Source organism: Oncorhynchus keta, chromosome 34 (assembly GCF_023373465.1).
Source record: "Oncorhynchus keta strain PuntledgeMale-10-30-2019 chromosome 34, Oket_V2, whole genome shotgun sequence".
Lineage (NCBI taxonomy): Eukaryota > Metazoa > Chordata > Actinopteri > Salmoniformes > Salmonidae > Oncorhynchus > Oncorhynchus keta.
The window spans coordinates 68651194-68665658 of record NC_068454.1 but is presented as its reverse complement, the minus strand read 5'-3'; the positions used below and the strand labels follow the sequence as shown (position 1 = coordinate 68665658).

The window sequence follows — 14465 nt, the reverse complement described above, 5'->3', positions numbered from 1 at the left end:
GACTGTTTTGTTTGGAATCTTAGAAGACGCAGTTCATTGCTCTAGTGCTATCTGTAACATCCTGTGCCTGACCTGACCTGTGGTGTTTCCTCCCACTCTGCCCCAGTCGATCCTGCCATGGGCAGAGTGCCCGGTTAACAGCAACCTGACTGGCCATGTGGAGGAGTGTGAGCGGGCCACGCCCACCCAGTACTTCTTCTACAGAGAGACCCTGGACATCTCCGGGTCCATTGAAGAGAACGGAGGGATTCACATGGGACAGGCGCTCTGCCTCCTGCTGGCCTGGATGATTGTCTACCTGTTTATCGTCAAGGGGGTCAAGTCCACCGGGAAGGTGAGAGGTCAGAGATCAGCTCGGTAATGATGGACAGGGTCAAGACAGTTATGGTACCCTTATGTCATGCTAGCTGAAGATCTAGTGGACATAGGTCACTATCGTCTCCTGTGTCATACAGGCAACTGCCAAAATAAAGGAAACACCAACATAAAGTGTCTTAATAGGTTATTGGGTCACCACGAGCCAGATCAGCGTCAATGCACCTTGACATAGATTCTATAAGTGTCTGGAACTCTATCGGAGGGATGCAACGCCATTCTTCCATGACAAATTCCATCATTTGGTGTTTTGTTGCTGGTGGTGAAAACGCTCTTGCAGGCACCGCTCCAGAATCTCCCATAAGTGTTAAATTGGGTTGAGATCTGGTGAATGAGATGGCCACAGTATATGGTTTACATCGTTTTCATGCTCATCAGACTATTCAGTGCCACCTCATGCCCTGTGAATGGGGGCATTGTCATCCTATGTGGGCATAGCCATGGTGGCCAAAATAATGGCCTGCCCAGCATTTTTATACATGACCCTAAGCATGATGGGATGTAAATTGCTTAATTAACTCAACTGCTTTCAGTATACGTACTTGTTTTAAAATAATCAAAAAAATCTAATATGGAAAAGTGGTGCGTGCGTATGTATTCACCCCCTTTGCTATGAAGTCCCTAAATAAGATCTGGTGCAACCAATTACCTTCAGAAGTCACACCATGAGTTAAAGAAAGTCCACCTGTGTGCAATCTAAGTGTCACATGATTTGTCACATGATCTCAGTATGTATACACCTGTTCTGAAAGGCCCCAGAGTCTGAAACACCGCTAAGCAAGGGGCACCACCAAGCAAGCGGCACCATGAAGACCAAGGAGCTCTCCAAACAGGTCAGGGACAAAGTTGTGGAGAAGTACAGATCATGGTTGGGTTATACAAACATATCAGAAACTTTGAACATCCCTCAGAGCACTGTTAAATCCATTATAAAAAAATTGAAAGAATATGGCACCACAACAAACCTGCCAAGAGAGGGCCGCCCACCAAAACACACGGACCAGACAAGGAGGGCATTAATCAGAGAGGCAACAACGAGGCCAAAGATAACCCTGAAGGAGCTGCAATGCACCACAGCGGAGATTGGAGTATCTGTCCATAGGATCACTTTAAGCCGTACACTCCACAGAGCTGGGCTTTACGGAAGAGTGGCCAGAAAAAGCCATTACTTAAAGAAAAAAATAAGTAAACACGTTTGGTGTTCACCAAAAGGCATGTGGAGACTCCCCAAACATATGGAAGAAGGTACTCTGGTCAGATGAGACTAAAACTGAGCTTTTTGCCCATCAAGGAAAATGCTATGTCTGGCGCAAACCCAACACCTCTCATCACCCTGAGAACACCATCCCCGGGGGATGTTTTTCATCGGCAGGGACTGGGAAACTGGTCAGAGTTGAAGGAATGATGGATGGTGCTAAATACAGGGAAATTATTGAGGGAAACTTGTTTCAGTCTTCCAGAGATTTGAGACTGGGACAGAGGTTCACATTCCAGCAGGACAATGACACTAATTATGCTGCTAAAGCAACACTCAAGTGGTTTAAGGGGAAACATTTAATTGTCTTGGAATGGCCTAGTCAAAGCCCAGACCTCAATACAATTGAAAATCTGTGGTACAACTTAAAGATTACTGTACACGAGCAGAACCCATCCAACCTGAAGGAGCTGGAGCCATTGGCAAAAATGCCAATGGCTAGATGTGCCAAGCTTATAGAGACATACCCCAAGAGACTTGCAGCTGTAGTTGCTGCAAAAGGTGGCTCTACAAAGTATTGACTTTGGGGAAGTGAATAGTTATACACACTCAAGTTCTGTTTTTTGTCTTATTTCTTGATTGTTTCACCCCAAAATATATATTGCATCTTCAAGGTGGTAGGCATGTTGTGTAAATAAAATGACACAAACATAAAAAATGAAAAATAAAAACTCCAGGTTGTAAAGGCAACAAAATAGGAAAAATGCCAAGGGGGTGAATACTTCCGCAGGCCTAACTGATTATTGAGTTGCATATGTCCGTGAAAAGCATCTAAAATGTGTGAAGATAATGTGTCTTGAGTATAATTGAAAATGTTGAGACAAGAATAAGGGAACGCGTGTGGTGAAAATATGTCTGCGTCTCTCTCCAGAATGCATGCACTCAGCTCTCAATAATGTGCTCCAATGTCTTCCAACAATTCTTGCACATTCATTGGTTTATTGTGTGAATTGTTTTCCCTTTGTTTATTTTTGATCAATTCCCCATTACAGTATGTAACATGTAAAGCCTTGTCAAGGTGTCGTTAATCCCCTGTCATTTGGTTATGAAAGGGGTTCACCTCGGGGTCATGATAGGGGCTGTACCAAATGTTTGATGTATTATAATAATTGATTAAACTTATGTTGTATTAAGAGAAGGGGAGGGGTTATAAGACCCCTCCCTCCTTACATTTATGGGGTCCAAGACTACAGATTAACAATATATATACATTATGAGGTTTAATATTGTTCCACAGTACTTTTCTAGGCTCTCTGCCTCTTATGAAGAAACTGTCTGAGAAATGTGTGACTGTGAAGACATAACTCTGCAGGGGAGTGTAAGAGATAAGAGATTAGTTAGACATTCCACTATAAATCAACTTGGACATTTACTGCAAAGCTTTTAGATAGCTATATAAACAAGCGTTTTAGTGATGAGTAGGCATGGTTTTGGTCTCGGGAGTAGAAGATAATGACGTAGGCAGTGACATCACTAGGGCTGGACTTCAGGTTTAATAAAATAACTTGGGACCTTTTATATTTTGCAGAACTTATTCAGGAACATGCGTGTTGTCAACATGTTCCTGTTGTCAACTTCTGTCTGCAATTGCATTAATAACGTTTTTTGAATGATTTCATTAAATATATTGTCATAATGCTAATTTCACCAATGAGCCAATGATTGACAAGTAACAAGGAAACAAACCCCAACAGTTACAGACATTTCTGTTAATTCATGTATTACAGTAATTTACTTTTCTCATTCTTGGGGTGGAAACATTGTTTGCAGAGTTCACAACCTGCTATACTTGTGAGAAACAAGTTTTGGTTTATTTAGGAGTTTTGCTAATTTTTTCTATGTATTTTGTTTGGAGTGCTCAATGTGAGAAATGAGCATGTGTATGGTTTCTCTGTCATAACATGGAGGGAGCGCACACATCTGAGCACGCCAACCTGCTGAGTTGATACAATGTCTCACTTCACCAGTGATAGCTCAAATCAAGACAGATAGAAAGGGAGGCAGACAGGCAGAGAGATTAATCCGATTGAAACAGTGTTTTTTATTTTACCTTTATTTAACTAGGCAAGTCAGTTAAGAACATATTCTTATTTTCAATGACGGCCTAGGAACAGTGGGTTAACTGCCTGTTCAGGGGCAGAGTGACAGATTTGTACCTTGTCAGCTCAGGGGTTTGAACTTGCAACCTAACCTTTCTGCTAGTCCACCGCTCTAACCACTAGGCTACCCTGCCACCCCAGTGTGTGCAAATGAGGTAAGATTAGTGGGGTAAGGCAATGAATAGGCCATAGTGGCGAAGTAATTGTCATGACTTCCGCCGAAGTTGGTCCCTCTCCGTGTTCGTGCGGTGTTCGGCGGTCGACGTCACCGACCTTCTAGCCATCGCTGATCCATTTTTCATTTTCCATTGGTTTTATCTTGTCTCCAATCACACCTGGTTCCAATCCCATCAATTACATGTTGTGTATTTAACACTCTGTTCCCCCTCATGTCCTGGTCGGTGATTGTTTATTGTAAGTATATGTCTATGTCTGTACTGGTGTGTGTCAGGTTATGTTACCCATTGATTTTTATATTTTTTTTGTAAGTAAACTGCGCCATTGGAAACACAGTTATTTCTCTCCTGCGTCTGACTTCTCTGCCACCAGTTCACACCCTTACAGTAATTACAATTTAATAATTAAACACTGGAGTGATAGATGTGCAGAAGATGAATGTGTAAGTAGAGATACTGGGGTGCAAGGGAGTAAAAATTAAATAAATAACAATATGGGGATGAGGTAGTTGGATGGGCTATTTACAGATGGGCTATGTACAGGTGCAATGATATGTGAGCTGATCTGACAGCTGATGCTTAAAGTTAGTGAGGGAGATATGAGTCTCCAGATTCAGTGATTTTTGCAATTCGTTCCAGGAATAGGAGGAATTGGCTTTGGAGGTGACCAGTGAAATGTTCCTACTGGAGCACGTGCTACGGGTGGGTGCTGTTATGGTGACCAGTGAGCTGAGATAAGGTGGGGCTTTACCTAGCAACGACTTATAGATGACCTGGAGCCAGGGGGTTTGGCCACAAATATGAAGCGAGGGCCAGCCAATGAGAGCATACAGGTTGCAGTGGTGGGTAGTATATGGGACTTTGGTGACAAAATGGATGGCACTGTGATAGACTGCATCCAATTTGCTGAGTAGAGTGTGGGAGGCTATTTTGTAAATGACATCGCCAAAGTCAAGGATCGGTAGGATAGTCAGTTTTACAAGGGTATGCATGAGTGAATGATGCTTTTTTGCTAAATAGGAAGCCGATTCTAGATGTATTTTTGGATTGGAGATGCTTAATGTGAGTCTGGAAGGAGATTTAAATGAAACTGTTCCATGAAGATAGGTAGAAATTGTGATAAATTGTAAGCTCCCCCAAACTTGAAACTCACGAGCTGCCTATGATGTTAATTATAACGTGCAAGCGCATGCACACGGTCCCTTTAAAACTGATTCGTTCTGAATCGTCCTGAATCGTTCTGATTCGTTCTGGCAAGGGGCTTTTGATTTTTATATGATCTCTCATCTAAAATGACCTAAAAGAGGTACATCAAAATAAATCAAATCACTTTTTAATAATCACATGCTTCGTAAGCAACATGTGTAGGTTAACAGTGAAATGGTTTCATACGGCCCTTCCCAACAATACAGAGAGAAATAATAGAAAAGTAATAACATCGTTATCAATTGATGGAAAGACATACACAAACAAGTTCACTTTCACCTACAACTTCACAGTAAATTCAGCGAGCAATGTTATAAAACCGTAGGACAAGTGGGCCAAATCTGTGTTAGAAAACAGGCAATCAGTGCAGCATAGTTGAACTTTGACCCTGAATCCCCCTGCTGTTTCTGCCCTCTCTAGGTGGTGTACTTCACAGCCACATTCCCCTACCTGGTCCTCATCATCTACCTCATCCGTGGGGTCACCCTTCACGGAGCCATCAACGGTGTGAAGTACATGTTCACGCCCAAGGTACGAATGATTAGATGAATGAAAGAACATTATTGATCAAATACAATACAATTTGATTGTTCACATACACATGGTTAGCAGATGTTATTGTGTAGTGAAATGCTTGTGCTTCTAGTTCCGGCAGTGCAACAATATCTAACAAGTAATTTAACAATTCTACAACAACTACCTAACACACAAATCTAAGTAAAATGATGGACTAAGAATATGAGCAAAGACAGAGCGGCATAGATGAGATGCAATAGATCTACGTTTTCACAGCCAAGGTATGGTAGCATTGTTCTGTTATGTTTATTCCTGCGGCAGCGTAGCCTAGTGGTTAGAGCGTTGGACTAGTAACTGGAAGGTTGTGAGTTCAAACCCCCGAGCTAACAAGGTACAAATCTGTTGTTCTGCCCCTGAACAGGCAGTTAACCCACTGTTCCCAGGCCATCATTGAAAATAAGAATGTGTTCTTAACTGACTTGCCTGGTTAAATAAAGGTAAAATAAAAAAAACATACAGTGGCAAGAAAAAGTACGTAAACCCTTTGGAATTATCTGCATTTATGCATAAATTGGTCATACAATTAGATCTGATCTTCACCTAAGTCACAACAACAGACAAAGTATTGTATTTTTCTTGTCTATATTGAACACATAATTTAGACATTCACAGTGTAGGTTGGGGAAAGTATGTGAACCCCTAGGCTAATGACTTCTCCAAAAGCTAATTGGAGTCAGCTAACCTTGAGTATAATCATTGAGATGAGATTGGAGATGTTGGTTAGAGCGGCCCTGCCCTATAAAAAAACACTCACAACATTTGAGTTTACTATTCACAAGAAGCATCTAGTTTAGTTGATTAATTCGACCATTTAAAAAAACAAGCACACATTAAACCTAAAAGCCATACATGCACATTAATAAAATCATAGAGGATAACACACCATAAAGTCTGGGACTTATTTCCATTGTGGTCCTCTTGAGACAAGATAGAACACAGTATGGCAGTGAAATAATAAAACCTAAACATAACAGAAGAACATCTATCTCATCATTCCAGTTACATCATAGGGGTTATTCATATGGGCACAGAGAACATCAAACATATTTGCCTGAATGAACCATGCCTCGAACAAAATAGATCTCAGAAGACCCAAGATTAAGAATTGTTGATTTGCATAAAGCTGGAAAGGGTTACAGAACTATCTTTAAAAGCCTTGGTGTTCATCAGTCCACGGTAAGACACATGGTCTATAAATGGAGAAAGTTCAGCACTGTTGCTACTCTCCCTAGGAGTGGACGTCCTGCAAAGATGAATGCAAGAGCACAGTGCAGAATGCTCAATGAGGTTAAGAAGAATCCTAGAGTGTCAGCTAAAGACTTACAGAAATCTCTGGAACATGCTAACATCTCTGTTAATGAGTCTACAATATGTAAAACACTACACAAGAATGGTGTTCATGGCAGGAAACCACGGAAGAAGCCACTCTGAAGTTCGCAAGAGAGCATCTGGATGTTTCACACCGCTACTGGCAAAATATCCTGTGGACCGATGAAACAACAGTTGAGTTGTTTGGAAGGAACACAACACTATGTGTGGAGAGAAAAAGGCACAGCACACCAACATCAAAACCTCATCCCAACTGTAAAGTACGGTGGAGGGAGCATCATGGTTTGGAGCTGCTTTGCTGCCTCAGAGCCTGGACAGTTTGCTATCAACAACGGAAAAATGAATTCCCAGGTTTATCAACACATTTTGCAGGACAATGTAAGGCTATCTGTCCGCCAATTGAAGCTCAACAGAAGTTGGGTGATGCAACAGGACAACGACCCAAAACACAGAAGTAAATCAACAACAGAATGGCTTCAACAGAAGATAATGCGCCTTCTGGAGTGGCCCAGTCAGAGTCCTGACCTCAACCCAATTGAGATGCCGTGGCATAACCCCAAGAGAGCAGTTCACACCAGACATCCCAAGAATATTGCTGAACTGAAACAGTTTTGTAAAGAGGAATGGTCAAAAATTCCTCCTGACCATTGTGCAGGTCTGATCCGCAACTACAGAAAATGTTTGGTTGAGGTTATTGCTGCCAAAGGAGGGTCAACCAGTTATTAAATCCAAGGGTTCACATACTTTTCCCAACCTGCTCTGTGAATGTTTACACAGTGTGTTCAATAAATACATTAAAACATATACAGTAATTGTTTGTGTGTTATTAGTTTAAGCAGACTGTGTTTGTCTATTGTTGTGACTTATATGAAGATCAGATCAAATTTTATGACAAATTTATGCAGAAGTCCAGGTCATTCCAAAGGGTTCACATACTGTTTCTTGCCACTGTATGTGTGTGTGCTGCTAATATGCTTTACTAATGTGTGTGTGTGTGTGTGTTTGCTGTCTCAGATGGAACAGCTGGCTAACCCCACTACATGGATCAACGCGGCCACTCAGATCTTCTTCTCTCTGGGCCTGGGCTTTGGATCCCTCATCGCCTTTGCCAGCTACAACCAGTACAACAACAACTTTGAGAAGCAGGCCATCGTCGTGTCCATGGTCAACAGTAGCACCTCCATCTTCGCCAGTATCGTCACCTTCTCCATCTATGGCTTTAAGGCCACCTTCAACTACGAGAGCTGCCTGGAGAGGTGAGGCCCTGGGTGGGGTCACGGTCTGGTTGGTTGTCTCATTGACTTTGGCATTGAACTTTCAACTCAGAGACGTAGGTGACACCAGTCAGCAGCACTAAGCCACTACAAACGTAAAAAATTCTAGGTCAAACATATACAATTAATTTAACGTCTGTAGACTGTAGCAGTTTCTGCAGGCATACAAATGGAAGAAATGGCAGGTGCTTGGACTTGGGAAGGCATTGAAATCTAGATCAGCAATGAGAGGAATTGTATAAGGGGCTAGATATACTGTATGATTCAGATCATAAATGCCCTTTCCAGTGACGTACCATGCAGCGACTGGAAAGGGCTGGGGCGTCCCAAACCAAAAATGTCTAAATGTCATAAGCCATGGCAAAACGTTTAGAATTACAGGAAATTAGCTATAAAACTGGTAAATCTTCTCTCAACCTCATGGCAAAATGCATAGAATAGCAGGAAATTTGCTTTAAAACTGCACACTTTTCTCTCTGCCCCATCTGTAGAATTGCAGGAAGTTACCTGGCCCCCTCCCCTCCCCCACCTAAAAAAAGTTTCAGAGAAACTGCACTACACCACTTGTCCTTTCATGACACTGACATTTCTCTTCTTCTCCCAGGGTGCGACTGCTGCTCCTGAACACCTTTGATCTAGCAGAGGACACCATCAGTCTGGAGAATGTCAACCACTGGATCACTGAGCTGAACAGGACACACCCAGAACAGTTTGCCAGTCTGGGAGGTAGGCTGGAGACCTGTAACCTAGAGGCTGAACTAGACACGGTAGGTCATGATGAGACACAACTCAAATGAACTAATAGGAAAACTTGTGCAAAATACTGATAAGACAACTTAATTTGCTACTTCTCTTAGGGCTCGATTCAATCTGAATCGCAGAAGTTCTGTGATATAGCGAGATTGAAATTGAAATGCATTGTTCCCGCGTTAACGGAGACAGCATTCAGGGTAAATGCTGCATAAGTCGTCTCAATCTGATCTTACCTTAACATTTTTGCGCTATAGCTCAGAATTTCCGCAATATGGATTGAATCGAGCCTTTAATCTAACAACACACCTCTGGTTTCCTGACAATATGTTATCATGTAGCAACAAAATAAATTGATTTTACCGTGAGGCAATAAAAACTTCACTCACCATTCTATAAATATTTAATATTTAATCATAGTTCAATGTCACCTATACAACTTTATTTGACTCTGTGGTGGTGGTAGTGAGATGTGGCAAATATCATGGGCTGTTGCAGTTACAATTAATGCTAATATTTCATTTTCAATGCTCTTCTGGATTTTCCATTTTGTCTTTAATAAACCATCCCACTTAAGTTTCCAATGGAGGAAAGCAAAAAATGTAATACTGACTTCAGAAACTTTTGCACTATGCAGGACTGAATATCCACTAAAGTCTCTCTCTCCATCTCTCTCCCTCCTCCCAGGCTGTTGAGGGTACAGGCCTGGCCTTCATAGTGTACAGTGAGGCCATTAAGAACATGCCCGTGTCTCAGCTGTGGTCTGTGCTCTACTTCATCATGCTGCTGCTGCTGGGCATGGGCAGTATGCTGGGCAACGTCATCGCCGTCATCACCCCCCTCAGTGACTTGAAGTTCATCAGCCGCTACATGAGCACCAAAACACTCAATGGTGAGAGAGAAGGGGTGATGAGGGGAAGGGGGGAAGAGGAGGTTAGGGTTGAGCTAAGGTGTGGTCGTGAAGCTAGGTTTATGGTTGTGGTTGAGGGTAAGAATTGAGCTAAGGTGTGAACATGAAACTAGGGTTAGGGTGGACCCGGGCATGTCTTGTCCTTAGGTTGGTGTGTCTGTTCTGCCTGCTGCTTGAGTTAGGTGTGTGTGTGTGTGTGTGTGTGTGTGTGTGTGTGTGTGTGTGTGTGTGTGTGTGTGTGTGTGTGTGTGTGTGTGTGTGTGTGTGTGTGTGTGTGTGTGCGTGTGCGTGTGCGTGTGCGTGTGCGTGTGCGTGTGTGTGTGTGAGAGAGACTAACAGGTGTGTTGTCCCATCCTAAATTTTACATTTTAGTCATTTAGCAGATGCTCTTATCCAGAGTGACTTACAGTTAGTGCATTCATCTTAAAATAGCTAGGTGAGATAACTACATAACACCATCGTAGTAAGTACGTTTTTCTTATGTCTTATTTGATGAGATAGGTTTTCAGAAGATGGGCAGGGACTCTGCTGTCCTAACTTCGGGGGAAGCTGGTTCAACCATTGGGTTGCCAGGACAGAGATAAGCTTGGAGTGGGCCAATACTCTAGGTTTGGTGTGTGTGTGACTAACATGTGTGTTGTCATAACCTGTAGGTCTGGTGTATGTGACTAACAGGTGTGTTGCCATATCCTGTAGGTCTGGTGTGTGTGACTAACAGGTGTGTTGTCATATCCTGTAGGTCTGGTGTGTCTATTCTGCCTGCTGCTTGGCCTGGGCTTCACCACCCGCTCTGGGAACTACTGGTTCACCATGTTCAACGACTATGGAGCCACTTTCTCTCTGCTCTTCATCGTCCTCATTGAAGTTATCACCGTCTGCTACATATATGGCATCAAAAGGTGTGTGTGTGTGTGTGTGTGTGTGTGTGTGTGTGTGTGTGTGTGTGTGTGTGTGTGTGTGTGTGTGTGTGTGTGTGTGTGTGTGTGTGTGTGTGTGTGTGTGTGTGTGTGTGTGTGTGTGTGTGTGTGTGTGTACAATACTGATAATGAAGAATTACTAATTTCAGAAGCTTTCTAAGCATCATCACCTTTGCTTTTCGAAATCAGAAAAACGAACACATCTTGTCATACAGAACCTTTTCTCCAAGAAACAATAGTTGAGCTGACATTATTTGAAACAGTTTCTACTGGAGAATGTGTAGCCCTACTTCAGTTGTGTTAGCAGCCAGTAGAGTTAAGTCTTTAAAGTACCTCATAAAAGCTGTATTGTGTCCAGTAATGCCAAACAACACTTAGCATAATCATCTACAAATACCTCACATTCCTTTCACTCTTCTCTCAGGATTTTGACTGAACTGCACTGTAGTTTTTTAAGTTGGGCTTGTACTGTTTATTAAAAGCAAAATGGCTTAAGAAGCATATAAGCAATTTCCTTTGAATGTTGAATGAATGTTTAAACTAAAATACCATGGTTGTCTTTTGCCCATACAAAATATATGAATGTATTTTAGGAAGGGAAAGGGGATACCTAGTCAGTTGCACAGCTGAATGTATTCAACCAAAATGTGTCTTTCATTCAACCCAACCCCTCTGAATCAGAGCGGTGCGGGGGGCTGCCTTAATCGACAGAGTCCTCATGTCAATGCTCCTACAACGTTTCCCTCTCCAGGTTTGAGAAGGATGTAGAAGACATGTTAGGTCATCGTCTTAACTGCTACTGGAAGATCATGTTGGCAGGAGTCAGTCCCATCCTCCTCATTGCCCTATTCATCTTCTACATCGTCAACTACATCCAGGGAGGAACGCCCACATACCAGGCCTGGAACAAAGAACTGGTAAGGCCTCTCTTTTTATCTCCAATATCTTATCAATAACCCTGTCATTACACTAACAAGCACTCGGCCCAAAAAACGGGTAAGATAAGGTATTACTTTATACATCCCCAAAGGGAGACTTGATTGTACCAGTCAAATGAAATCAAATCAAATCTAATTTTATTTGTCACATACACATGGTTAGCAGATGTTAATGCGAGTGTAGCGAAATGCTTGTGCTTCTAGTTCCGACAATGCAGTAATAACCAACAAGTAATCTAACTAACAATTCCTAAACTACTGTCTTATACACAGTGTAAGGGGATAAAGAATATGTACATAAGGATAAATGAATGAGTGATGGTACAGAGCAGCATAGGCAAGATACAGTAGATGGTATCGAGTACAGTATATACATATAAGATGAGTATGTAAACAAAGTGGCATAGTTAAAGTGGCTAGTGATACATGTATTACATAAGGATGCAGTCGATGATATAGAGTACAGTATATACGTATGCATATGAGATGAATAATGTAGGGTAAGTAACATTATATAAGGTAGCATTGTTTAAAGTGGCTCGTGATATATTTACATCATTCCCATCAATTCCCATTATTAAAGTGGCTGGAGTTGAGTCAGTGTCAGTGTGTTGGCAGCGGCCACTCAATGTTAATTGTGGCTGTTTAACAGTCTGATGGCCTTGAGATAGAAGCTGTTTTTCAGTCTCTCGGTCCCAGCTTTGATGCACCTGTACTGACCTCGCCTTCTGGATGATAGCGGGGTGAACAGGCAGTGGCTCGGGTGGTTGATGTCCTTGATGATCTTTATGGTCTTCCTGTAACATCGGGTGGTGTAGGTGTCCTGGAGGGCAGGTAGTTTGCCCCCGGTGATGCGTTGTGCAGACCTCACTACCCTCTGGAGAGCCTTACGGTTGAGGGCGGAGCAGTTGCCGTACCAGGCGGTGATACAGCCCGCCAGGATGCTCTCGATTGTGCATCTGTAGAAGTTTGTGGGTGCTTTTGGTGACAAGCCGAATTTCTTCAGCCTCCTGAGGTTGAAGAGGCGCTGCTGCGCCTTCTTCACGATGCTGTCTGTGTGAGTGGACCAATTCAGTTTGTCTGTGATGTGTATGCCGAGGAACTTAAAACTTGCTACCCTCTCCACTACTGTTCCATCGATGTGGATAGGGGTGTTCCCTCTGCTGTTTCCTGAAGTCCACAATCATCTCCTTAGTTTTGATGACGTTGAGTGTGAGGTTATTTTCCTGACACCACACTCCGAGGGCCCTCACCTCCTCCCTGTAGGCCGTCTCGTCGTTGTTGGTAATCAAGCCTACCACTGTTGTGTCGTCCGCAAACTTGATGATTGAGTTGGAGCGTGGAGCGTGGCCACGCAGTCGTGGGTGAACAGGGAGTACAGGAGAGGGCTCAGAACGCATCCTTGTGGGGCCCCAGTGTTGAGGATAAGAGGGGAGGAGATGTTGTTACCTACCCTCACCACCTGGGGGCGGCCCGTCAGGAAGTCCAGTACCCAGTTGCACAGGGCGGGGTCGAGACCCAGGGTCTCGAGCTTGATGACGAGCTTGGAGGGTACTATGGTGTTGAATGCCGAGCTGTAGTCGATGAACTGCATTCTCACATAGGTATTCCTCTTGTCCAGATGGGTTAGGGCAGTGTGCAGTGTGGTTGAGATTGCATCGTCTGTGGACCTATTTGGGCGGTAAGCAAATTGGAGTGGGTCTAGGGTGTCAGGTAGGGTGGAGGTGATATGGTCCTTGACTAGTCTCTCAAAGCACTTCATGATGACGGAAGTGAGTGCTACGGGGCGGTAGTCGTTTAGCTCAGTTACCTTAGCTTTCTTGGGAACAGGAACAATGGTGGCCCTCTTGAAGCATGTGGTAACAGCAGACTGGTATAGGGATTGATTGAATATGTCCGTAAACACACCGGCCAGCTGGTCTGCGCATGCTCTGAGGGCGCGGCTGGGGATGCCGTCTGGGCCTGCAGCCTTGCGAGGGTTAACACGTTTAAATGTCTTACTCACCTCACCTCGGCTGCAGTGAAGGAGAGACCGCATGTTTTCGTTGCAGGCCGTGTCAGTGGCACTGTATTGTCCTCAAAGCGGGCAAAAAAGTTATTTAGTCTGCCTGGGAGCAAGACATCCTGGTCCGTGACTGGGCTGGATTTCTTCCTGTAGTCCGTGATTGACTGTAGACTCTGCCACATGCCTCTTGTGTCTGAGTCGTTGAATTGAGATGCTACTTTGTCTCTGTACTGACGCTTAGCTTGTTTGATAGCCTTGCAGAGGGAATAGCTGCACTGTTTGTATTCGGTCATGTTACCAGACACCTTGCCCTGATTAAAAGCAGTGGTTCGCGCTTTCAGTTTCACGCGAATGCTGCCATCAATCCACGGTTTCTGATTAGGGAATGTTTTAATCGTTGCTATGGGAACGACATCTTCAACGCACGTTCTAATGAACTCGCACCCGGAATCAGCGTATTCATCAATGTTGTTATCTGACGCAATACGAAACATATCCCAGTCCACGTGATGGAAGCAGTCTTGGAGTGTGGAGTCAGCTTGGTCGGACCAGCGTTGGACAGACCTCAGCGTGGGAGCCTCTAGTTTTAGTTTCTGTCTGTAGGCAGGGATCAGCAAAATGGAGTCGTGGTCAGCTTTTCCGAAAGGGGGCGGGG

The 14465-nt window shown here is 43.5% G+C and overlaps 1 protein-coding gene across 3 annotated transcripts in view; it reads left to right on the top strand.

The window, feature by feature from the left end:
* Window positions 1–14465, top strand: part of LOC118364079 (sodium- and chloride-dependent transporter XTRP3A-like) — a 31200-nt gene that overhangs the window by 10856 nt on the left and 5879 nt on the right. For all 3 annotated transcript variants that reach the window (XM_052494576.1, XM_052494577.1, XM_052494575.1), the window contains 7 exons: window positions 107–334; window positions 5532–5642; window positions 8031–8272; window positions 8895–9057; window positions 9728–9932; window positions 10690–10849; window positions 11619–11784. In XM_052494576.1, coding sequence (XP_052350536.1) covers window positions 107–334; window positions 5532–5642; window positions 8031–8272; window positions 8895–9057; window positions 9728–9932; window positions 10690–10849; window positions 11619–11784 — 1275 coding nt within the window. The remainder of the gene's footprint in view (window positions 1–106; window positions 335–5531; window positions 5643–8030; window positions 8273–8894; window positions 9058–9727; window positions 9933–10689; window positions 10850–11618; window positions 11785–14465) is intronic.